General features: G+C 44.1%; 2 protein-coding genes across 2 annotated transcripts; both read left to right on the top strand.

Moving 5' to 3' along the window:
* The first annotated feature begins 3,556 nt into the window (after positions 1-3,556).
* On the top strand, positions 3,557-8,863 carry LOC141220445 (uncharacterized). Its single transcript, XM_073666362.1, has 2 exons — positions 3,557-3,590; positions 6,821-8,863. Exons 1-2 carry the CDS (start codon positions 3,557-3,559, stop codon positions 8,005-8,007), a joined length of 1,221 nt encoding a protein of 406 aa, XP_073522463.1. The 3' UTR covers positions 8,008-8,863.
* An 823-nt stretch (positions 8,864-9,686) lies between these two features.
* LOC141220444 (uncharacterized) lies at positions 9,687-24,510 on the top strand. The gene is made up of 2 exons (XM_073666361.1): positions 9,687-9,831; positions 22,836-24,510. Exons 1-2 carry the CDS (start codon positions 9,687-9,689, stop codon positions 23,396-23,398), a joined length of 708 nt encoding a protein of 235 aa, XP_073522462.1. The 3' UTR covers positions 23,399-24,510.
* The last annotated feature ends 1,146 nt before the right edge of the window (positions 24,511-25,656 follow it).

Genomic DNA, 25,656 nt, shown 5'->3' with positions numbered 1-25,656 from the left:
TAACTTGGTTATCCTATAAGGGTTTTTTTAAATGTGGACATACACCCTGTAAAGCATGCAACTATGTTAATGAAACCAACACATTTGAAGAAAACCTAACGGTACAGCAATTTTCAATACATAATTTCATCAATTGTAACACTATAGGGGGTCATTTATTTAATAGAGTGTATAGAAAGTTAACTACAATACGTGGGATGCACTTCAGGTCCGCTAAAAAAATGTATTAGAAGACATTAATCTATTAAGATATTTGGCAGTCGGCACCACACAATCTAAATCACTGAAATATGATACGGGGGGCAATGGTAACTGTGCAACAAAGCACATAAAGAAGTAGGTAGCGAAAAGTTTGCACAGTGAGATAATGCACATCCAAAAATAATAAGAATTACTACAAATAATAAATACAATAGCAACTTTATTTCATGTAGAGACACACAAGTGGTTAAAAAACATACGACCCCTGACGAAGCTACTGTAGTAGCGATACACGTAGGGTATAGATACCTACGGAGGGAGTCCACTGTAGAGAGGTAAGCCCTACGCGTATCGCTACTACAGTAGCTTCGTCAGGGGCTGTATTTCTCTTGCTGGTCAAAAAGGTCATAGTATTTGTATAACCCTGAATGCTGAATTCTATTCGTTTGGAAGCAATCATGTTTACTGTGCTAATGACAAATTGTACTAAGTCAGCTGAAAGTTTATTTACAACAGCCCCTGTGATACCAACTATGTAAATAGATTAGCTCAAACAATGATAGGTGATCCCTGCACCCCTACCTCTTTTACCTGGGCTTTATGACCTCACACAGATGTAAATATAAACAGGTGTGTCTGTAGTGCTGTAGACAGAATGAAATTTGGGACAGAGAATCACGGAACATCAGAAGGACTTTGGAAGGAGAATGGGAGACATCCTTCAGGAAAGTAGATGGATTGCATGGCATCTAAAGAGACACAGATTTGTATTCTACATGATTCTAGTCTAAGGGTATCAACCCTCACTGGAAAGTTTCAGATCTGCTCCATTAACCATCAGAGAGACCTTGGATACTTTTGGGAAGTCCAGGAGAGGACGCAAAAGTCACTTGGCCCCATGGATATGCTGTTTTGGTGTTGCTAAGAGGGACCCACCGGTCACCTAGAACCCATACAGACATTTGGAGTTGCCAGGAGGGACTCACCGGTCATCTGGTCCCATGGAAACTCTCTGAGAGGCCAGGATGGGACCATCGGGTCTCCTGGTCTTGTACCTCGATGGACTGTTGACTTCCTAAGCTTGCCGCTACCTTCTCTCTGTGGGGGCCCGCCAGAAGCGGAGGGCCACTGGTTGAGGTAGTTGGCCCTGAAAGTCTCCAAAGTCGCAGCTGTTCTATCCCAGGCGGGCGGAGATGGAAGAATGAAACTGTGTAATGTACCATCTTGGGTATTTGCTGGACTGTTCTGTATGTTTAATGTCCGCTTTGTGGTTCAATAAAGTATTGCCACTCTGTTTTACCCTCTCCCTGTGTTGTTTGAGTAGCGTTACGCCCACAGAAGACCCCGGGTCTTCACAGTCCCTGACCAGGGCGGCTCATGCTGTATTCTTCAGACAAGGTGCATTAAATAAACAGTGAGCTGACCTCCCTCTCCATTTTCTCATTATATGCATGTTTTCCTTATAGTGACAAATATTTATTTTTGCTAAAACTGATATTTTCACTTTACAACTTTTTTTAAACCTTTTTTATAAACTTTTTAAAATAACTCTCATGAGTGCGATCATACAACACAGAAGCCTTTGATTGCTCAGGTGATGGACTGTACTACTGTAGTGCCGTGTATTATCACTGCCTGTCAGTGTAATACTAACTGCCCCATGCACATGAGATAAGTGTTGGCTGAACGATCATTTGGCAGACGGCTATCTCTCCAGACTCCCCCATACTCAAATATTCCAGCTTTCCTGTAGTTTGTATGACTGACTGCATCTGTAGGGAGGTCCCCAAATACATTATATAGTCGACCAAAATCACTGCTTTCATGTAACTTTAGTCTAATGTTTATGGAGGCGTTAAAAAGTAAGTTATGGAACTCTGCCTCTGGCCCGGCCTAATAGACTTTTGTACATTACAGGCCCAGTACTTGGGGGAGGAGGGCATTCAGCCGAACTCTGTCACACCTTCTTAGATGCCATGTTTGCTTTTTGCAGGAGCAAGTGGTTAAACTGCCAGGGATTTTATTGCAGCCGCACCTCTGCCATCATTGAGGTGTACATCTATGTTCTGGTGCCCTAAAGAGTTAATAACATGTTAAAAAATTACACAATGTGTCTTCTGCTTCTTGCATGTTTTTTCTTTTTACAAGAATTGTTGATGCCAATTTTCTTTTGAAATATTTTAATATCTGCTGTTTTTTCTTGTAATATAGGAAAGCCTAAGGCTAGAAATAAAATCTCATAATACACTCTACATGTAGACTTTAGTATCAAATAATTTCTGTCCACGGCATTTGTGCAAACAAAACAGCTTTTATAAAAGCCTCAAACTTCTGTGTGTGAATCAGACATGAGATCTAACTTGATAGAAGATTACAGTTCGGGGAAGACGGGAAACATTCATACAGACGGCCAATGGTGATGTAGTCAGTGACGGACTGTCTCCAAATATGGTTTTAGATCCGTAGTAGAAGATGTTTCCTCATCATGAAGTAGTTATTTTTCATGTCACGTGAATTAAATCTCTCCTGCAGTATTGCTAATGCCAATTCCAGTGACGGAAAATGAGACGAGAATTAGCTTTATGGAAGGTGAGTCTATGAGAAACGTATTCAGCTGCAGACTTTGAGGAGGAAATTGCTTGTTGTCTGTGGCCTAAAATATAAAGGTTTTATTACTAGATGTAAAGAAAAAACTAAATAAAAAATAATAAATCTCCTCATATGTTTCCCTTATTATCTCCAGTAATTGTATTATTACACAGGATTTTTATGTTGTTACATCGGCTCATCTTCTCGTTCAGGTCTCTACAATACCGGATCCTCTCAGTGAAGATCATCTATATAAGAAAATTTTCCTGATTTACCTATCAAAGATGGATATGGACAGGGACAAGATGGTGGAGTGGATATTACACCTCACCCTAGAGATCCTCTTCCAGCTTACTGGAGAGGTGAGAGATTCTGAGGACATCACATTACATCATTCTTATCTATGGGAGTAACAGATGGACAGAACTGGAGAGGTGAGGACTCTGAAAATGTCTGTAGTGAGATTTATTAAGGTGTCTCTCCATAACCAGAGATTAATCACGGAGCCCCCACCTCACCCCCTGATACATGAGGACATCAATGACCAGATCCTAGAACTCGCCTACAAGATGATTGAGCTGCTGACTGGAGAGGTGACACTGCTGTGAATGCTGGGACATTATACAGTAACACTATAAAGGGATCGGGGAGATGACGGTATCATTGTATGTGTCAGGTTCCTATAAGGTGTCAAGATGTCGCTGTCTATTTCTCCATGGTGGAGTGGGAGTATTTAGAAGGACACAAAGATCTGTACAAGAACATCATGGTGGAGGTTCCCCATCCCCTCGCATCACCAGGTAATAGACAGGATTAAATACACATGGCCTATAATTATCTGTATGTAAAGAATAAATTCAGTCCTATATGTGTTTCCTCCAGATCTATCCAGTAAGAGGACAACACCAGAGAGATGTCCCCGTCCTCTTCTTCCACAGGACTGTAAACAAGAAGATCCCAATGTTCCTCAGGTAGAGAGAAGGTGTCATGAGATTTCCCCTATGATGTGTAGACGGCTGTAAAAGTCATGTCTTCAGTCTTGTTTTATCCACCATTATTATGTTTTATACTTGTGTAATGAGAACAGTGGAGATGGCAGGATTAGAGCTGATCATAGATGTGACTTCTCCATCTGTCTGTGACTTTTATAATATTTTTTTCAGGGTGAAGATCTGACCCATATTAATACTACAGAGACATATGTGAGGGGTGATGAGCAGTGTAAGGAGGAGATTCCTACATATGACTACCCAGGTGAGTAGTAACCATGAAATGTTGAGAAGTCTCAGATTTTTCTCATTAATAGTGGTGGAGAACACAGCTCTACTGGACCAGGTAGACGAGTAGGGTCCAAACCGCCTATAATATAAGAGAAACCTCGGCACTCAGGTAATGAATTTTAGCAAAAGCAATTTTAATTGCAGTCCACAGCAGAAAAAAAACAACTCACGTTTCGGTCTATACGACCTTCATCAGTGTACCACTTGTTGGGAATGACAATAGGAAAGGAGGGTGAGGACGCAGTGTCTCAGGCACGTGATCCCTTAGGGCCAGAAGACGGGGAGAATGGGCTAAGGGATCACGTGCCTGAGACACTGCGTCCTCTACCCTGGTGAGTAGTGACCACTAAACTCTGAGAAGTCACAGATTCTTCTCAGTCACCGGCTGTGGCTGCTTTATCAGTCGTGTAGTCCGACCGTATCACAATCATGTGATCACAAATTTGCCGCTAGACCACAACATTCTCCTCCGTCCGAAAATATTCAATTTACTTCGTGTAATTGTGAAAGCCCTTTTCTATAGAACTTACAACCTGGAGGATCTACCTACCCCCTGGGATTAGTAGACGCTGACCGTCACCTGCCCAGATCTGTAAACTATAAAGCCAAATGACAGCGTACGTAGAATGTGCTGACAAGTGAGAAAGTCACTTGAAGAAAATTATTCTGATGGGCCTGTAAGAGAAAGCGGAGGGTAATGATGCTGTTGGCTTCCTAGATCCCTGATATCTTATTGGGTGAATCTACCTTCTGTCCCTTCTGTGCTGCTGAATGTGCTCATATGGTCCCTACAAGACCCGGTCCAGTCTTTCTGGCCAAAGTTTGCTTTTTTGATCGATAACATTAAATGTGCAGTGAGGACCAAGTGTGAATTTCTGTACAATAACAGCTGAGTTTCCCTTTATTCTGACTTTTCAATTTCTTTTTAAACCAATTAACTTCAAACAGGATCTTGATAAACTACATAAATAACATTACACCTGTGCCATGATCTATCTCTAAGCTGTGCGTGGCTGATGGCTGTAATATACATCTATTCACGCCTGCAGGAGATGTGGTGGCATGGCTCGAGCCCTGGTTTCTTGGATTCACTCCACATCATAAATTCCATTATGTTTTCAATCCTAAAGAATTCAGATTCCTGCACAATCTCTCCTGAAATGGGGGCACTAATACTTTCTCTACTCTTCTGGTCAGGACTCATCATATCTCCAATGGTCCACCATAAATGAGTGCATCTCCGGTTTAGTGTTGGATTTCTCCCTTCATACTTACGTTGTTGTTGGGGATGTTACATGTTTATATATTCTTTCTTTTTTTTACAAGTTCATTCTGTATGATAGTTTGATTGTGGTGGGATCGGCCGGCCTCACTTATGTGAGTCTGTAACTCCCTGGTAGTCTTTGAATAAAGATCTCCATTGCTTCTTCCAAATGCCCGAGATCTAAATTTAAGACCCCTCAGCTCTGCAGTATTGTAAAAAACTTCACTTTCAATGTCTAATATTTATTCTTGACACTCATCTGACAGAAAATATTGTCCCTTATGATAGTTTAGATGATGAAGAGCCACCGAGCCCCAGACTCTAATTACCCCAGAGAGGTTTCACCACTAGTTACTCATTTTTCTCTGATGAAGACTGTTGAGTTTGATCATTTCAGTAGATGTTTTATGTCTATACTCACAGTTTTTGACTTCAGTAATCCTCTGATTTAACCCCTTCCCGCAGCCAGTTTTTTGCTCCTAATCGGCCTCATTTTTCAAATTTGACGTGTGTCACTTTATGTGGTGATAATTCTGGAATTCTTCACAAATTATAATAGGAAACAAATGGACCTTACAAATTATTTCCAACTTCTCTTGAATCTGACAATCCCCTATATACGGTTGTACACTACTGTCTGGGCACATGGCAGGGTAAGAAGGGAAGGAGCGACATTTAGCTATTAGGAATACAGATTTTCCTGGAATAGTTCGCAGACGCAATGTATTGGGGGCACTGTTCATGGTCACCTGGCAGCTCAAAAGATGGCTACCACAAACAGGCTTTGCACTATATACTCCATTTACAGATTTCACAAATTACTTTGCTCATCACCCTTTAACCCCTCTACATGGATCTGGACTTACACAGAGACCCCTAGGCTTGGGCCACGGTGTTACCTGCTATTCTGTGGAGTGAGATGGGAAGAAGAATAGTCAGGTAGCCGGGTCAGAACCAGGAGGGCAGAGAAAGTACAAAATCAGAAGACGCAAGAGTAATCAGTAAACGGGCCGAGGTCACAGCAGGAAACATATACACAAGCCGGGAGCTGATCACAGAGGACTGAACCAGAGGAGAACAAGGCTGGATCTGGCAGCTTCCGGCAATATGCTTCCAGCTTTAGTAGGGTGCGGTGCTTTCCATATGGCTGAAGCAGGGAGCAGATTACTGCAGCTGGACAACACACACAGCCATACCGCCAGACTGGATGGTACTACTGGTCCCAGGTTACCTAATCTTAGTGGCTGGACAGAGCCTGCGCCTTTTACTCCATATTTGGGAGGCAGAATGAACAAACAGTTGAACACCACGCTCCACTGGTTCATCCTATGAGGTTTTCTATTAGATGGTCATTGTCCTGGTGAATAAGTGAATTTTTTTTTGTATAACTTGCCTTTTTTTACAGACAATTTAAGTAGAAATGTTCAAAAGTATAAAATTCAAGGATTTTTTATTAAAAAATAATAATTGGTTTTATTCTTGGCAGATGACTGTACCCGGAGATCAGAGGGACAGCTGACATCTTCAATTTTCAAATCAGATAATTTTCAGATCCCACAGGATACAATTGAAGGGAATACCATTACTATAGATATACTATCATCCCTTCACAGCAAAGATCTGTCATCTGGTCCTATGAAACAGGTCCTGTCTTCTGATTCATTACCAACTACTAAGGAAAATCATAGCCACAAAATAAGCATTAAAAAACAAACTGCTCCTAATGCAAAGAAGCCATTTTCACATTCAGAATATAGAAATAGTTTTCCTCTCAAAAAGTCTTTTCTTAAACATCAAAAAATTCACACAGTGAAGAATAGATTTTCTTGCTCCAAGTGTCGGAGATGTTTTAATCAGAAATCAAATCTTGTTAGGCATGAGAAGAGAGAGAAACTATTTTCCTGTTCAGAATGTGGGAAATGTTTTGTACAGAAATCAAATCTTATCGCACATCAGAGAACCCACACAGTGGAGAAGCCTTTTTCATGTTCAGATTTTGGGAAATGTTTTGTACAGAAATCATATCTTATCAAACATCAGAGAACTCACACAGGGAAGAAGCCTTTTCCATGTTCAGAATGTGGAAAATGTTTTACAAAGAAATCAACTCTTATCAACCATCAGAGAACTCACACAGGAGACAAGCCATTTTCATGTTCAGAATGTGGGAAATGTTTTACACAAAACTCAACTCTTATCACACATCAGAGAACTCACATAGGGGAGAAGCCTTTTCCATGTTCAGAATGTGGGAAATGTTTTGTACAGAAATCAAATCTTATCGCACATCAGAGAACCCACACAGTGGAGAAGCCTTTTCCATGTTCAGAATGTGGGAAATGTTTTACAGAGAACTCAACTCTTATCAAACATCACAAAACTCACACAGGGGAGAAGCCATTTTCATGTTCAGAATGTGGGAAATGTTTTACACAGAACTCAACTCTTATCAAACATCAGAGAACTCACACAGGGGAGAAGCCTTTTCTATGTTCAGAATATGGAAAATGTTTTAACCAGAAATCTGATTTTGATAAGCACCAGAGAACCCACACAGGGGCAAAGCCTTTTTCATGTTCAGATTGTGGGAAATGTTTTAACCAGAAAGCGCATCTTGATAACCACCGAATGAGCTGCACAACTAATAACGCCACCACAGACCTAACTCCCTAATAAGCCGTTGAGGAGTTTCTCATACCTCCTGAGGAACCAGAGGGGAGGCTGCAACACACTGTCAACAAGGGGAAAGTAAAGTATGAAGACCTTGGACGCAGACCCAGCTTTCTGACACTAGGCACTAAAGCTAATCTTCAGATTTCATGATGTCTTGCACACAGTCAAGGCACCTAGTGCCAGAGGCAGCAAAACAACCCCAAAACACCTTTGAACCTCCACCATATTTGACTATATGGGTTGTAAATTTATTGATTATGCTGCGCACCTTGGACAAAGGAACATGTGGATCCCTAAAGATGGACTTATAACCTTGAAATTGTTGATATTTTTCAACAATTTCGGTTCTCAAGTCCTCAGACAGTTCTCTTCTCCTCTTTCGGTTTTCTCCATGCTTAGTGTGGCACACATATGCACACAATGCAAAGATTGAATCAACTTCTCCCTTTTTTATCTGGTTTTAGTTGTGATTTTCATGTTGCCCGCACCTGTTACTTGCCACAATTGCATTTGAACAAGCTTCACATGCTTGAAACAAAGTTGTTTACCCACAATTTTGGCAAGGTGCCAACAATTTTGTCCGGCCTAATTTGTGTGAAATTATGTTCAATTTGCCTTATTTTCTCTGTTTTCTTGTGTTGTTCCAATACACGCAAAGGAAATAAACGTGTATAATAAAACATGTAATTGCAATGGGAGAATTACTTCATTTTCTGGAACAATTTCAAGGGATCCAACACTTTTCACCATGACTTGTTTTTGTTGCCTATTTGATTTGTTGCAGCATTTCCTTCTCTACGTGTTCAGCTATATTAGGAGGCTTGTAGCAAAGTCCAGTTAGCAGCTTTCCATTATTGCCATGTCCATGTACATATACCCAGACTGATTCTACATCAGGGATGTAAAACTCAAAACATGAAAACTTTGACAAAGTCGTGGGCCAACCAGTATACAGTATAATGGGCCCCACATCCTCCTCCATACATAAGAAACGAGAGGAAAAAACTTCAAGTCAGAGTCCCATATAATAGTGAAAAAATTACAAAATGTTATTAATTATAATTTATACAGGAAAAAAATATAAATCGCAGAAGCAGAGACAGTTAATAGTAAAACAATGGAGGAGCACTAATGAGGAGCATGAGACAAATTAACATGATTCTTTTCTGATGTAAGTACATAATTGGGCTGCCAAAAAATAAGAATATATTGTTAAAATGCAGTGAAGCATTCAATAAAAGTGCAGGTGCTTATGAGGTAGGTCAGAAGTAGTTGCTATATAAGAGGTTAGTCACACCGCTGTCTATATATAGGTACTAATATAGATAGCTCATACCGGGGACAGCAGATCTTTATAAGTAGTATCAGTGCCCTGACCTCTTAGGCTACAGGGTAAAACTATATCCTAATACATATTAAAGCCTAGAAAATGCACCTAAGTAGGAAAAAAGATTAAAGAACGGCAGCAAAAAGAGTGTAGCATGAACCCTATAGAATACTTACAGCCAGTGGATGTGAATACGCTCCTCAATTGCGCTCACCCTGATGCGCGTTTCGGCATGGCTGCCTTCGTCAGGAGGTGGCGTCAATGAAGGTGGGTAGGGTTTAAAAAGGGCCCTTGAGCTAATAGAAAAGGGGGGGTGTAGTCTCTCCGCCAATGGGTGTAGGGAGGGCGTGGCATGACACATGGCAATCACCGCTACACCGCCGCATCCATGGCAACCGCGTCATATGATCCACCATGCCGCAAGCACGTGGGGAACCACGTGATCACGCGTCATGGAGCACAGACTGATACGGCCAGCGAGGACACCACAGAGAACAGTGAAGCCATGCGTACCGCCCAGTCCACAGACATATAGTCAAATACAACCGGAGAGAAAAAGAAACAAGCATAATGGGGTAAACTGTCAATAATAGCATAGCCCAAATGTATATATGTATCTAATGGGTATAGGCGATAGCCAATTATATATAAGTCAGAGAAGTTAATTGGCCATGACAAAACAAAGTATATATTTAAGAAAAGCATGAAGTATAACACGATTATATGAGATCATAGTATAAATGCATAATAAGATGTAAGAAAATATCAATCTATAAATGCGAAATATATACAATAATAACTGGACAAAATGCGCACACAGAAAAAAAGTTACAGATTTTGAGAGACAATACAGTGCCAGCAATTATGTCCATGTTATCCAATAGCAGAATGGAAGTCCTCAACGTCATTGACAGATAGAAATTATTAACTACTACCCAACCATACTAGATAAAAAGGTAAGACAAATAAAATAGCTAAAACAATGTGGATATAGGTGATCAAAGTCCAAATCCATCTGCTCTCTTTCTGGGCTAATAGTTGGCTCACTCGACCTTCCCTAATATTAGTGGTGATCATGTCAATACCCCGAACTTTAAGTTTAGATGCGTCACACTTATGGTGTATTCTCAAATGTTTGGGAATAGTTTTAACGTAGAAATATCCGTTTCATTTACCGCCGCTTCAATACCTAGGACGTGTTCACGTGTTCTTGTCTTAAGTTATCTAGTTGTGAGCCTTCCATAGATTTTAGGACAGAGGCATGTCGCATAATAGACCACCTCTTTAGAGGTATAAGTTATCGGTTTGGTGATGTTATAGGTCCTAGAGCCCTGGGAATCTGTGAAAGAGTTTGCATGTTCGACATTAGGACACGCCACAGATCAACCACATGGCACACATCCATTTACTGGAGGTGGTCTTTTCAAAAAATTAGGGAGAGTGGTAGGATAATAGTGGCTTCTCATAAGATGATAACAGAGATCTTTTCCCCTCCCCCATGACAGCACACCTTGAGAGAGGATCCGCCCCACCAAGGACAGGAAACCGTCTGAAATAAAAGGGCGGCACCTCTCCCTCGCTTCAGTTGGTTTCCTGTCCTTGATGGGGAACCTGTCTGGAAGAAAGAAGACTTACCTGGGGCTGTCCCGGTGTGGAAGAGCGGGCACTGGCTTGTGCACCGGGTTCAGTATCCCAGAAGCGCCGTCCGCAGCTTCCCCTGGGGTCTCTGTGCCGAGCGGGGCGCACGCGGTGAGGCAGGCTCTGTCCTCCCGGAGACCGCGGCGCCGTCCTCCCCCTGCAGTGTGGAACGCTTCCGGGTGTGACGCGCCTGACGTCACGGCGCAGGGCACGCTGGGAGCGGCGCGCTGGGTGACGTCAGGAGGCGGCGCCGATCCAAGATGGCGGCGCCCATCGGAGCGTCCCGGGCCGTTTTTTTTTCAACAGAGCTCCGGCCTGAGGAAGGGGGAGGGCCCACAGACCGGAGGAGGCTGGATGGCCCTGTATTTAAGGGGGGGAGCTATCCTGGAAGCGTGGTGCGCTTCTGAGACATGGCTGATCCAGATAGCCAGGAGCAGCAGCTTACCCCCCCCCACCTCAGCAACAGAAAAAGCAGAGGGATGCATCGTATACAGACAGCCGCTCGAGTAATCGTAGTGGCAGCCGCAGGAGTAAGGCTTCGAGTGCCTCGGGACCATCCAGAATGGAATCATCGGTTCCGCGACAGCCTCCGAATCCGGAGCCTTAGAAGAGTTAGTGCTAAGCAAAAGCATAGAATATGTGCCCCTTGCCAAGCTTCTCTCTAAGTAGAGTGGCAGAAACCACTTTGCCAGGGCTGTGTGACCAAAACCATAGCTGAGAATTCCCGGGATTTTGCTGCAAATTTAAAGTCCATAGTACATGCAGAAGTTCAGGGGTCCCTGAAAGGGTTCCTTAGAGGGAAGAAAAGACCCCGTAGAGAGGTTTCCTCCGTCTCTGATTCCTCCCAGTCTAAGGAGCAGTGGGATTCATCGTCCTCTTCCTCATCGGGGGGCGGTAGACCCTGCTTCCCCATTGAGAATACAGACAGACTGGTTAGGGCAGTAAGATCAACCATGGGTCTGGAGGAAGAGAGAGCATCTAAATCCCGGGAGGACATCATGTTTGCAGGCTTGGGAGAGAAGAAGAGACGCTCATTTCCGGTTAACAGTAAAATTCAGGGCCTCATTGACCGGGAGTGGAGGAGACCTGAGCGATCAGGGGCTTTACCCTCCTTCTCCAAAAGAAGGTACCCCTTCGAAGAGAAGGATGCGGAACCTTGGGAAAAGATCCCCAAGGTGGACGGGACTGTGGCAAGGTCATCGAAAAGATCTTCCCTGCCCTTGGAGGACTCTGGCGTCCTAAAAGATGCCCTGGATAAAAGAGCTGACTTCTTCCTGCGCCACACGTGGGAGGCGGCGGCAGGCGGCCTAAAACCAGAGGTGGCTAGCACCTGTGTGGCGAGGTCCTTGATGGTGTGGCTCCAACAGCTGGAAGACCAGCTTAAAGATAAAAAGGTCTCCAGACAGACAATACTTGCAGAGCTACCTCTAATACAAACGGCATCGGCCTTCCTGGCCATCTCTTCAGCTGACTCGGTCAGACTGTCAGCTAGGGCAGCGGGACTATCCAACGCAGCCAGGCGGGCCTTGTGGCTCAAAGGTTGCCCAGGTGACCTACCTTCAAAACAGAAACTGTGCTCCCTCCCGTGTGACGGTAGACTCCTGTTTGGCCAAAAGTTAGAAGACCTGTTAGAAAAAGCAGGCGATAAAAGCAAAGGGTTCCCGGGATTTTCAGGGGGACCAAGAAGATTTCGTTTTCGGAGCAGAAAATTTAACCTGGGTCGTCCTCCGGGAGACAAAAAGAGATGGGAAGCAAACGGGTCCTTAAGGACCATCATCAACCTCAGGAGTCTGAACCAAGTAGTAGAAAACCAGACTTTCAAGATGGAGTCAGTAAGCTCGGCAGTGAAGCTCTTACATCGCAACTGCTTTATGGCTGTAATAGACTTGAAGGATGCATATTATCACGTCCCAATCCATCCGGAGTATCAGAAGTATCTGAGAGTAGCCCTGTTTATTCAGGGGAAGCTGAGGCATTTTCAGTTTGCTGCCCTACCTTTTGGCCTCTCCATTGCCCCGAGAATATTTACGAAACTAATAGCAGAAGTGACAGCCTTCCTACGGATCAAGAATGTAGTGATCGTGCCATATTTAGACGACTTCTTGATAATAGGGAAAACAGAAGCCCACTGCTCCAGTCAGCTCCTAGTGGTCACGGAAGTGTTGCATCAGCTGGGGTGGTTAGTAAATTTCCAAAAATCAAGACTAACCCCCTCCAGGACTCAGACCTTTCTGGGTCTAATCCTAGACTCTCGTCGCCAAACCTGCTTCTTCCCAGAGGACAAAATCTGCAGGTTGATTGCATTAGTCTCGAAGGCCATTCAAGCTCCAGAGATGTCTCTGAGAGAGGCAATGTCCCTCCTGGGTTCTATGATGGCCTGTCTCCCAGCAGTAATGTAGGCCAAGGGGCATATGAGGCGGCTTCAGTGGGAGGTCCTGTCAGCACAGAGGTCCTGCAACGGGCATTTAGAAGGCAGGCTCTCTCTCTCCCCAGAAGTAGTAGATTCCCTTTCGTGGTGGACAGTAAGGGGAAATCTGACCGCAGGCGTTCAATGGTCCAGACCAGTAGATCGGGTAATTACGACCGACGCAAGCAGTTCCGGATGGGGGGGTCATCTGGCAGAACTCTCAATACAGGGTCACTGGGCTTACCACGAGAGGGGAGCATCCTCAAACTTAATGGAGCTTTGGGCAGTAGAAATATCCCTCAGGGGCTTCCTCCCTCACATCCAAAATCACCATGTCCAGGTCAGGTCCGACAACCGGACAGCAGTAGCCTATGTGAATCACCAGGGAGGGACAAGGTCACGCCCTCTGATGGTGGTGGCAGACAGGATCCTTGGTCTAGCAGAGCGAAACCTCCTATCCCTCAGCGCCCTTCACATAAAGGGGGTAGAAAACGTGAAAGCAGATTTTCTAAGCCGCCATACCCTAAGACAGGGGGAGTGGGGGTTGAACCCGGAGGTCTTCCATCAGATTGTCCAGTTATGGGGGCAGCCAGACATAGACCTGTTCGCCACAAGGGCAAACAGAAAGGTGCAGAGATTTTGCTCCCGAAATCCGGCAGAAAATCCTCATGCCGTAGATGCCCTCCAGATTCCTTGGGGGTTCAGGAAGGCCTATGCCTTTCCGCCATTAGTGATGATTCCAGTAGTGGTGAGGAAGATCCGGGAGGAAGGCGCCAGGGTGATTTTGATAGCCCCTTTTTGGCCCAAGAGGCCTTGGTTCTCTCTGCTTCGACTAATGTCGGTGTCAGATCCCTGGATTCTACCAGAGAGGCCGGACCTTCTCATGCAGGGCCCATTATTCCATGCCCAGGCCAGGGGGTTCCATCTTTCAGCATGGAATTTGAGAGGTCGCTATTGAGTAGCACGGGGTTTTCACCAGGCTTAGTTTCTACTTTATTGGGGAGTAGAAAACCAATTACAACCAAGATTTATAGCAGAGTTTGAGGTAAATTCCTAGAGTTTATAGATATCCCGCTATCGAGCAAACCTCCGATCAGAGGGATCCTGGAATTTCTGCAAAAGGGGCGGGACCTGGGTCTAGCTACAGGGACCCTTAAGGTTCAAGTTTCAGCTTTGGGAGCACTCTACAATTGTAATCTGGCTGGGAATAGGTGGATCTCGAGGTTTATCAAGTCCTGTGCCAGAGCAGGACCGGTTAGGTCCATGGGTGCTCCTCCTTGGGACCTGAATTTAGTCTTGAAGGCTCTTACTAGTGAACCATTCGAACCCCTACACAAGGTTTCTCCAAAAATTCTCACCCTTAAGACCATCCTCCTAGTGGCCTTAACGTCAGCCCGTAGGGTGGGTGATCTGCAGGCCCTCTCGGTTAATTCTCCTTACACACAAATCTTTGAGGAAAGGGTCACCTTGCGGCCAGATCCAGCGTACCTTCCCAAGGTGGTATCTAGATTTCACCATAGTCAGGAGATTGTGCTACCCTCGTTCTGCAGCAATCCCAAGAACTCAGGGGAAGTCAGGTTCCATAGCCTAGATGTTAGGAGGTCCCTGCTACAGTACATTCACATGACTAGTCTGTGGAGGAAAGACTGTTCTCTGTTCCTGGCCTTTCAAGGGTGTAGGAAAGGTCACGGGGTGTCCAAGGGTACCATCTCTAGGTGGCTCAGGGAGGCCATTTGCTTAGCCTATACGTCCACAGGGGTTCCAGCCCCGGACAATGTGAAGGCTCATTCCACCAGAGCCGTTGCAACCTCCTGGGCAGAGAGAGCAAACGTCTCGATCGAGCAGATATGTAGGGCTGCTACTTGGTCTACACCATCCACCTTCTTTAAGCACTATCGGTTGGATCTGTCCTCTTCTGATCTCACCTTTGGGAGAAGGGTACTTCAGGCTGTGGTCCCTCCCTAGGGTGCTCATAAATTCTCCAAAATTCTCTCAAGGTGTGCTGTCATGGGGGAGGGGTAAACACCAAGGTTACTTACCGGTAGCCAGTTTTTCCTGAGCCCATGACAGCACCCGTAGTTTCCCCCCCTTATTTTTTCTATGTTTCTCACACCCTGGTGTGCACTGTTTGGGGTGGTGTGTATATGTATATTGTGGTGTTGGTTATGTGCCTAACCTGTTTAGGGAGGTCCTCTCAATGCTCTGTAAACAACTGAAGCGAGGGAGAGGTGCCGCCCTTTTATTTCAGACGGTTTCCTGTCCTTGGTGGGGCGGATCCTCTCTCAAGGTGTGCTGTCATGGGCTCAGGAAAAACCGGCTACCGGTAAGTAACCTTGGTGTTTTGCCTTTCTGAAGGTGATCTGCTATCTCTCTGGTAGATATTTTGCCAATATGGGGTCAGCCATTAAGATGGGCCATGATTTGTTAAGACAGTCACGTAATTCTGTAACTTTAGAGTGGAATGTTGTAATGAACCGTAACTAGTGATGAGCCAGCATGCTCGCAACTGCTCGGCGCTCGCCCGAGCATCTCACTGCTCGCAACTGCTCGCCCGAGCATCTCACTGCTCGCAACTGCTCGCCCGAGCATCTCACTGCTCGCCCGAGCATCTCACTACTTGCAACTGCTTGCCCGAGCATCTCACTGCTCTCAACTGCTCGGCACTCTCCCGAGCATCTCACTGCTCGCAACTGCTCGGCGCTCACCGAGTATTTCCGGGGTTGCTCGGTGGGAGCTCGGGTCCCCTCCCTGCATGTTTGGCGCTCTTTAGAGTGCCAATCAACATGCAGAGATTGTCTGCCACACACTGTAAAGCCGCAGCCATGTTGGTTGTGGCATTACAGTGATTGGCTGGCCGCACAGGGTCATCAGGTCTATATCAGAGCTAGCGCCCCCATGCTAGGCAGGCAGGGTATATATCAGACTGCAGTGCACATAGCAAAAGGCTCCATTCCAGTTCTGTCTGATATTTGTAGAAATCGCCCCAGGTATTAGGGGCCAGGAATCATTTTTTTTTTATCTTTATCCTGACTATTTGCTTAAAAGTCAATCCAGAGAACACCGTTTTTTCTGCACCATTTGCTTGTTGGCACTGCAGAATACAGCCAGGTCCTTTCCATATTACAGCGCTAAAAATCCTGCTATTTAAAACGGTGGTTTGTCCATCACACGGATCACATATAATTGCGCTGAAAATATTGCCATTTCTGGCCTCCATTGAATTTTTGTTTCAGTGTGTCAGTGAACTTACTGACACAAGGTCGGCACTGTTAAAAATAGTTACCTAAAGGCCAACTATTTAAAACTGTGGTTTGTCCGTCACACGGATCACATATAACTTCGCTCCAAATTCAGCCATTTGTAGTGAGCGTGGAAGATATTGTCCTCCATTTAAAATGGGCAAGGCATGTGGCAACGGACAGGGAACTGGACATGATGGTGATGGTGCATGCAGAAGCCGAGACCGTGGGCAAGCTGAAATTGTGCCACAACAAACACCCACATCTTCTCGCTTGACCTTCCTGTCCCAATTAATAGAGGACCGCAGTACACCACTATTGAACACAGAGCAGTGTGAAAAGGTTATTGGTTGGATAGCACATAATGCTTCCAGTCACTTAGCCACCACCACCCTGTCTTCCACACGGTCAAGTCTCAGTAGCCGTAAGCCTGGACCGCATATTCCTCACCCTGATCCTCCTTCCTCCCACTATGCCTAGTGTCCGGAGACAACTGATCCCACACTTGGACACTCCGAAGAGCTATTCACTTTTCCATTTATAAATTTGGGCCGCTTGCCTGGTCCACTTGAAGCGGGGCAAGAGCAGCCAAGGTCATACGAAGGCGGCGGTGGGAAAGTGTCCCAAGAGGTGGACAGTGATGAGACACAATTGCCAGAAAGTCAGGAGGAGGACCAGAGTATGGAAGTGGAAGACAAGGTGGTGCATGATATAGTAACTGACCCAACTTGGCAGGAGGACATGCAGAGCGAGAACAGCAGCAAACAGGGGAGGGAGGTAGAGCACCCCAAAAGGCAGGAAGAAGCAGTGTGGTGGCCACAGACAGAAGGTGGGCAACCGTTCACCATAACACCAACACGACGGAAGTTGCGAGTACAACTGTTAGATCTTCCCCAGTCTGGTTGTTTTTAAAGACTCTACCGATAACCCCAAAAAGGCCATTTGCACCACCTGCCAGGTCAGCATCAGCAGGGGTAGCAAAACTACCAGCCTGACCACCACCAGCATGATCAGGCACATGGCAGCAAAGCACCTGACTTTGTGGGCCGAACCCCAGGGTCCAGGAACAATGTCTGTGGGTGACACCACTGCTTCTTCTGCTGTTGTGCGTGCAAGCCAATCCCCTGTTCATGGTGCATGTGAAGATGCCTCCTGCCCTGCACCTGTCGTTACACACTCTCAAGTAGCAGCATCAGGAAGCACGTCCTTGTCCCAGTGCAGCGTTCAGTTGTCCATACCCCAGTCCTTGGAATGCAAGCGCAAATACGCAGCCAACGTCCCACAGGCCACACTACTAAATTCCCACATTTCACGACTGCTTGCGCTCGAAATGTTGCCTTTTAGCAACCTGCATTCCGCAAGCATTTCGCAACCTGATGGCAGCGGCTGTCCTTGGTACTCGGTCCCCAGCCACCACTATTTCTCCCAGTGTGCCGTCCCCGCATTACACAAACACGTGTCCCAAAACATTAGCTGTGCCCTCAACAACGCAGTTACCGGGAAAGTCCACCTAACCACGGACACATGGACAAGTGCTTGTGGGCAGGGACGGTACATCTCGCTGACGGCACACTGGGTTAACATACTGGAAGCCGGGACCCAGTCGGACCTTGGGATGTAACACATCCTCCCGATGCTGAGGATTGCGGTCCCTAGGTCAATCAGGGTTGCCCCCACGGTCTACAGCTCCAGCACCTCATCCTCCTCAGCCTCTTCCTCCTCTGCAGCCTCCATCTCCGAAATGACCACATCAGTCACAAGCTGGAAGCACTACCTTGGCCAAGCGGAACCAGGCTGTGCTGAAGCTAATATGCTTAGGTGACAAACCGCACAATGCTGAAGAGTTGTGGACAGCTCTGATCGACGATCGTAATCCAAACCAAATATTGAAACATTCACTCATCTCTAGTCATGAGATCTCCCCTATGATGTGTAGATGGCTGTGAAGGTCTTGTGCTCAGTCTTGTTTTATCCACCAGTAGTAAGTAGCGCCTTTCCACTTGGCATTATATGCCCCTGTTCCCTAGCCCTGCTTACTACTGGTATCCTGCTTCACTAACAATCCGTCTGATGAAGGTCATGGTTTAACGACCGAAATGTTACATTTATGTGGATTGCTCTTCTTATATTCCTGTTGCACTATTAACTATACAATTAAAATGACACTTTCTGCAATTTTGAGTGCCGGATTCTATCTTTGTGTGTGTTTGTTTTATCCACCAGTATTATATATTTTATACTTGTGTAATGAGACTGGTGGAGATGACAGGATTAGACTTCTCCATCTGTCTGTGACTTTTACAATATTCGTTTCAGGGTGAAGATCTGACCCATATTAATACTACAGAGACATATGTGAGGGGTGATGAGCGGTGTAAGGAGGAGATTCCTACATATGACCACCCAGGTGAGTAGTAACCACTAAATGCAGAGAAGTCACAGATTCTTCTCAGTCACCGGTTGTGGCTGCTTTATCGGTGGTGTAGTCCGGCCGTATCACAATCGTGTGATCACCATTTTGCCTCTAGACCACAACATTCTCCTCCACCCAAAACTGTTCAAATGCCTTTGGGTATTTTAAGTCCCTTTCTAGAGAACTTACAACCTGGAGGATCCACCTACCCCCTGGGATTAGTAGACGCTGACCGGTACCTGCCCAGATCTGTAAACTCCAAAGCCAAATGACAGCGTACGTAGAATGTGCTGACAAGTGAGAAAATCACTTGAAGAAAAATATTCTGATGGGCCTGTAAGAGAAAGCGGAGGGTAATGATGCTGTTGGCTTCCTAGATCCCTGATATCTTATTGGATGAATCTACCTTCTCTCCCTTCTGTGCGGCTGAATGTGCTCATATGGTCCCTACAAGACCAGGTCCAGTCTTTATGACCAAACCTCGCTTTTATGATCAATAACATTAAATGTGCAGTGAGGGCCAAGTGTGAATTTCTATACAATAACAACAGAGTTTCCCTTTATCCTGACTTTTGAATTTCTTTAAAAACTGACTAACTTCAAGCAGGATTGCGATAAAACTATGAAAAAAACATTACACCTGTGCCATGATATATCTCTAAGCTGTTCATGGCTGTAATATACACTGCTCAAAAAAATAAAAGTAACACAAACAACAGCATATAACTCCAAGTAAATCAAACTTCTGTGAAATCAAACTGTCCACTTAGGAAGCAACACTGATTGACAATCAATTTCACATGCTGTTGTGCAAATGGAATAGGCAATAGATGGAAATTATTGGCAATTATCAAGACACCCTCAATAAAGGAGTGGTTCTGCAGGTGGGGACCACAGACCACATCTCAGTACCAATGCTTTCTGGCTGATGTTTTGGTCACTTTTGAATGTTGGTTGTGTTTTCACACTCGTGGTAGCATGAGACGGACTCTACAACCCACAGAAGTTGCTCAGGTAGTGCAGCTCATCCAGGATAGCACCTCAATGCGAGCTGTGGCAAGAAGGTTTGCTGTGTCTGTCAGCGTAGTGTCCAGAGGCTGGAGGCACTACCAGGAGGCAGGCCAGTACACCAGGAGATGTGGAGGGGGCCGTAGGAAGGCAACAGGCCAGCAGCAGGACCGCTACCTCCGCCTTTGTGCAAGGAGGAACAGGAGGAACACTGCCAGAGCCCTGCAAAATGACCTCCAGCAGGCCACAAATGTGCATGTGTCTGCACAAACAGTTAGAAACAGACTCCATGAGGGTGGTATGATGGCCTCACGTCCACAGATGGGGGTTGTGCTCACAGCCCAACACCGTGCATGGCGCTTGGCATTTGTCACAGAACACCAGGATTGGCAAAGTCGCCACTGGCGCCCTGTGCTCTTCACAGATGAAAGCAGGTCCACACTGAGCACATGTGACAGACATGACAAAGTCTGGAGACACCGCGGAGAGCGATCTGCTGCCTGCACCATCCTTCAGCATGACCGGGTGGGCAGTGGGTCAGTAATGGTATGGGGTGGCATTTCTTTGGAGGGCCGCACAGCACTCCAAGTGCTCGCCAGAGGTAGCCTGACTGCCATTAGGTACCAAGATGAGATCCTCAGACCCCCTGTGAGACCATATGCTGGTGCGGCTGGCCATGGGTTCCTCCTAATGCAGGACAATGCCAAACCTCATGTGGCTGGAGTGTGTCAGCAGTTCCTGCAAGATGAAGGCATTGAAGCTATGGACCGGCCCACCCTTTCTCCAGACCTGAATCTGATTGAGCACATCTGGGACATCATGTCTCACTCCATCCACCAACGTCACGTTGCACCACAGACTGTCCAGAAGTTGGTGGATGCATTAGTCCAGGTCTGGGAGGAGATCCCACAGGAGACCATCCGCACCCTCATCAGGAGCATGCCCAGGCGTTGTAGGGAGGTCATACAGGCACGTGGAGGCCACACACAATACTCAGCCTCATTTTGACTTGTTTTAAGGACATTACATCAAAGTTGGATCAGCCTGTAGTGTGTTTTTCCACTTTACTTTTGGGGGTGACTCCAAATCCAGGCCTCCATTGGTTAATAAATGTGATTTCCATTGATGATTTTTGTGTGATTTTGTTGTCAGCACCTTCAACTTTGTACAGAACAAAGTATTCAATGAGAATATTTCATTCATTCAGATCTAGGATGGGTTATTTGAGTGTTCCCTTTATTTTTTTGAGCAGTGTACATATACATCACGCCTGCAGGAGATGTGGTGGCATGGCTCGAGCCCTGGTTTCATGGATTCACTCCATGTTATAAATTCCATTGTATTCAGTCCTAAGGAATTCAGATTACTGCAAAATCTCTCCTGAAATGGGGGCACTAATACTTTCTCTACTCTTCTGGTCAGGACTCATCATACCTCCAATGGTCCACCATAAATGAGTGCAACTCCGGTTAAGTGTTGGGGCTCTCCCCTCATACATATGTTGTTGTTGTTGAGCATGTATCATAGAATAAAAAAATGTCTCTTTTTTACAAGTTCATTCTGTATGATAGTCTGATTGTGGTGGGATCGGCCGGCCTCACTTATGTGAGTCTGTAACTCCCTGGTAGTCTTTCTAAAAGATCTCCATTGCCTCTTCCAAATGCCCGAGATCTAAATTTAAGACCCCTCAGCTCTGCAGTATTGTAAAAAACTTCACTGTAAATGTCTAATATTTCTTCTTGACACTCATGTGACAGAAAATATTGTCCCTTACGATAGTTTAGATGATGAAGAGCCCCCGAGCCCCAGACTCTAATTACCCCAGAGAGGTTTCACCACTAGTTACTCATTTTTCTCTGATGAAGACTGTTGAGTTTGATCATTTCAGTAGATGTGTTATTGTCTATACTCACATTGGCACTACAGTAGTTAGTACCCAAAATACTCTGATTTAACCCCTTCCCGCAGACAGTTTTTTGTTCCTAATCAGGGTCCAGTTTCCGAATTTGACGTGTGTCACTTTATGTGGTGATAACTTTGGAATTCTTCTCAAATGATAATAGGAAACAAATGGACCTTACAAATTATTTTCCAACTTCTCTTGAATCTGACAATCCCCTATATACGGTTGTACACTACTGTCTGGGCACATGGCAGGGTAAGAAGGGAAGGAGCAACATTTAGCTCTTTGAATGCAGATCTTGCTGGAATAGTTTGCAGACACAATGTATTGGGGGCAATGTTCATGGTCCCTGGCAGAATGAAAATTGCAAATATGCCATTTTATTGCCCAACACATAGTGCCCAGATTGTTCTCCAGGAGACAAACACAGCGTAAATTAAGTGGGTTCTTCTCACTATAGTAATGCCAAATACATGGAGGCTAAATGTGGTTTGGGCGCACTGCAAGGCTCAGAAGAGAGGGGGAGATCTGACTTTTGGAGAGCAGATATTGCTGGATTGGTTTATAGAAGCCATGTTGCTTTTCAAGAGCCTTTCAGCCACTAATAATGTGGAAACCTCTGTTTTTCCGCTGACAGATGATGGACCTGAGTGGGGTTTTGTTTTTTTGTGAAATGAGAGAAACAGAATGAACAAACAGTTGAACACCACGCTCTACTGGTTCATCCTATGAGGTTTTCTATTAGACTGTGAACGGTCATTGTCCTGGTGAATAATTGATTTTTTTTTTATATAACTTGCCTTTTTTTACGGACAGTTTAAGTAGAATTGTTTAAAAATATCAAATTCAAGGATTTTTTATTAAAAAATAATAATTGGTTTTATTTTTGGCAGATGACTGTACCAGGAGATCAGAGGGACAGCTGACATCTTCAGTTTCTAAATCGGATGATCTTGAAATCCCACAGGATACAATTGAAGCGAATGCCATTACTCCAGATTTACCATCATCCCTTCACAGGAAAGATCTGTCAACTGATCCTATGAAACAGGTCCTGTCTTCTGATTCATTACTGACTACTAAGGAAAATCATAGTCACAAAATAAGCATTAAAAAACAAACTGATACTAAATCAAAGAAGCCATTTTCATGTTCAGAATATAGAATTAGTTTTCCTCTCAAAAAGTATTTTCTTAAACATCAAAAAATTCACACAGCGAAGAATAGATTTTCTTGTTCAAAGTGTGGGAAATGTATTAATCAGAAATCAGATCCTGTTAGGCATGAGAGAATTCACACAGGGGAGAAGCCATTTTCATGTTCAGAATGTGGGAAATATTTTACAGAGAAATCAAACCTTAACAAACATCAGAGAACTCACACAGGGGAGAAGCCATTTTCATGTTCAGAATGTGGGAAATGTTTTGCAACAAAATCAAATCTTGACAAACATTAGAGAACTCACACAGGGGAGAAGCCTTTTCCATGTTCAGAATATGGAAAATGTTTTAACCAGAAATCTGAATTTCTTAAGCACCAGAGAACCAACACAGAGGAGAAGCCTTTTTCATGTTCAGATTGTGGGAAATATTTTACAGAGAAATCAACTCTTATCACACATCAGAGAACTCACACAGGAGAGAAGCCATTTTCATGTTCAGAATGTGGGAAATGTTTTGCAAACCAATCAAATCTTATCACACATCAGAGAACTCACACATGAGAGAAGCCGTTTTCATGCTCAGAATGTGGGAAATGTTTTGCAAACAAATCAAATCTTATCACACATCAGAGAACTCACACAGCAGAGAAGCCATTTTCCTGTTCAGAATGTGGGAAATATTTAGCATCAAAATCAAATCTTAACAAACATCAGAGAACTCACATAGGGGAGAAGCCTTTTCCATGTTCAGAATGTGGAAAATGTTTTAACCGGAAAGCGCATTTTGATAGCCACCGGAGAACCCACACAGGGGAGAATTCCGCAACTACACTCAACTAGTCTCTCTACAGACTAAAAAGGCCCTAGCTGCACAACTAAAAACACCACCACGGACCTAACTCCCTAATAAGCCGATGAGGAGTTCTCTCAACAGGTGTTCAATGGGATTTAGATCCAGATTCATTGCTGGTCAGAACTCTCCAGCACTTTGTTTCCATCCATTTCTCGGTGCTTCTTGAAGTATGTTTGGAATCAGTGTCATGCAGGAAGACCCATGACCTAGGATGCAAACCCAGCTTTCTGACACTAGGTACTACATTGTGGCCCAAAATCCTTTGCTAATCTTCAGATTTCATGATGCCTTGCACACAGTCAAGGCACCTAGTGCCAGAGGCAGCAAAACAACCCTAAAACATCTTTGAACCTCCACCATATTTGACTGTATGGGTTGTAAATTTATTGATTATGTTGCGCACCATGGACAAAGAAACATCCGGATCTTTGAAGATTGACTTATAGCCTTGAAATTATTGATATTTTTCAACAATTTTGGTTCTCAAGTCCTCAGACAGTTCTCTTCTCCTTTCTGTTTTCTCCATGCTTAGTGTGGCATACATATGCACACAGTGCAAAGATTGAATCAACGTCTCCCTTTTTTATCTGGTTTTAGTTGTGATTTTCATATTTGTTTACCCACAATTTTGGCAAGGTGCCATCAATTTTGTCCGGTTTATTTTATGTGGTTTTGTGTGAAATTATGTTAAATTTGCCTTTTTTCTCTGTTTTCTTTTGTTGTTCCAATACACACAAAGGAAATAAACATGTATAATAAAACATGTAATTGCAATAATTTTCTTTGAGAATTACTTCATTTTCTGGAACAATTTCAAGGGAGCCAACACTTTTCACCTTTACTTGTTTTTGTTGCCTTTTTAATTTGTTGCAGCATTTCATCCTCTACGTGTTCAGCTATATTAGGAGGCTTAAAGAACCTATAAATGTGACTCATGGTCAGTATAAAATGAACATTTATTGAAAAATTCATAAAAACACATAAGAAACAATGATACAAAAGAGGAAAAAAGTAAACAGAAAAATGGGCATCTGAGGGTAGGTAGAAACATAAATCGATATTTTAAACCATGTACAAAAACACAGTGACCAAAGTCAGCCTAAGGTAAAGATACATATGGAGACCATCATTTAAGTAAAGTGCAAAGTGCAACAAAGATGTCCCAAGTGGGTAAGTACTTAGACTTAATAGAAAAGGGGTCAGTAAGTGAATAAATGAGACAGCTGATACAAAGGTCAAAGGTACTAAAAAGTAGACATGAAAGTATCAAATGAGCTACCTGAAAATCCCTCAGAGTCCTCAGAGTCTTTCCTTTCTTCGTCTACTTTCCCTAATTATAATGATAGATACTGATTGTAATTTTATAACTTTATATTTATACATTGTTTTATGTTGCATGTAAAAATTATTATTATTATTTTTTTTTATAATATAAAATATAGGCTGATAGATGACAATATATCCTATGAAGTATTATGATTATAGGATTCACAAGTTTTTATACAGCAAATCTTTTTTATAAGAACCCTATATGCTTCATTAGGCATTAATTTATAACAATCCTTTTTACTCTATTGAGCATATATGAACTCAAGGGGTTAATATAGAGGTATTACTCTGTATCTGGCCCCGCCCCTTTTAAGTAATTGTATACCTAGTCAAATGTATATAAGGATCAATTGTTTGCTGCTTGTCACAC

This window comes from Phyllobates terribilis, unplaced genomic scaffold (genome assembly GCF_046119375.1).
Source record: "Phyllobates terribilis strain yellow unplaced genomic scaffold, ASM4611937v1 Scaffold_296__1_contigs__length_2355070, whole genome shotgun sequence".
Taxonomy (NCBI): domain Eukaryota; kingdom Metazoa; phylum Chordata; class Amphibia; order Anura; family Dendrobatidae; genus Phyllobates; species Phyllobates terribilis.
This window is presented reverse-complemented; position numbering and strand designations above follow the sequence as displayed.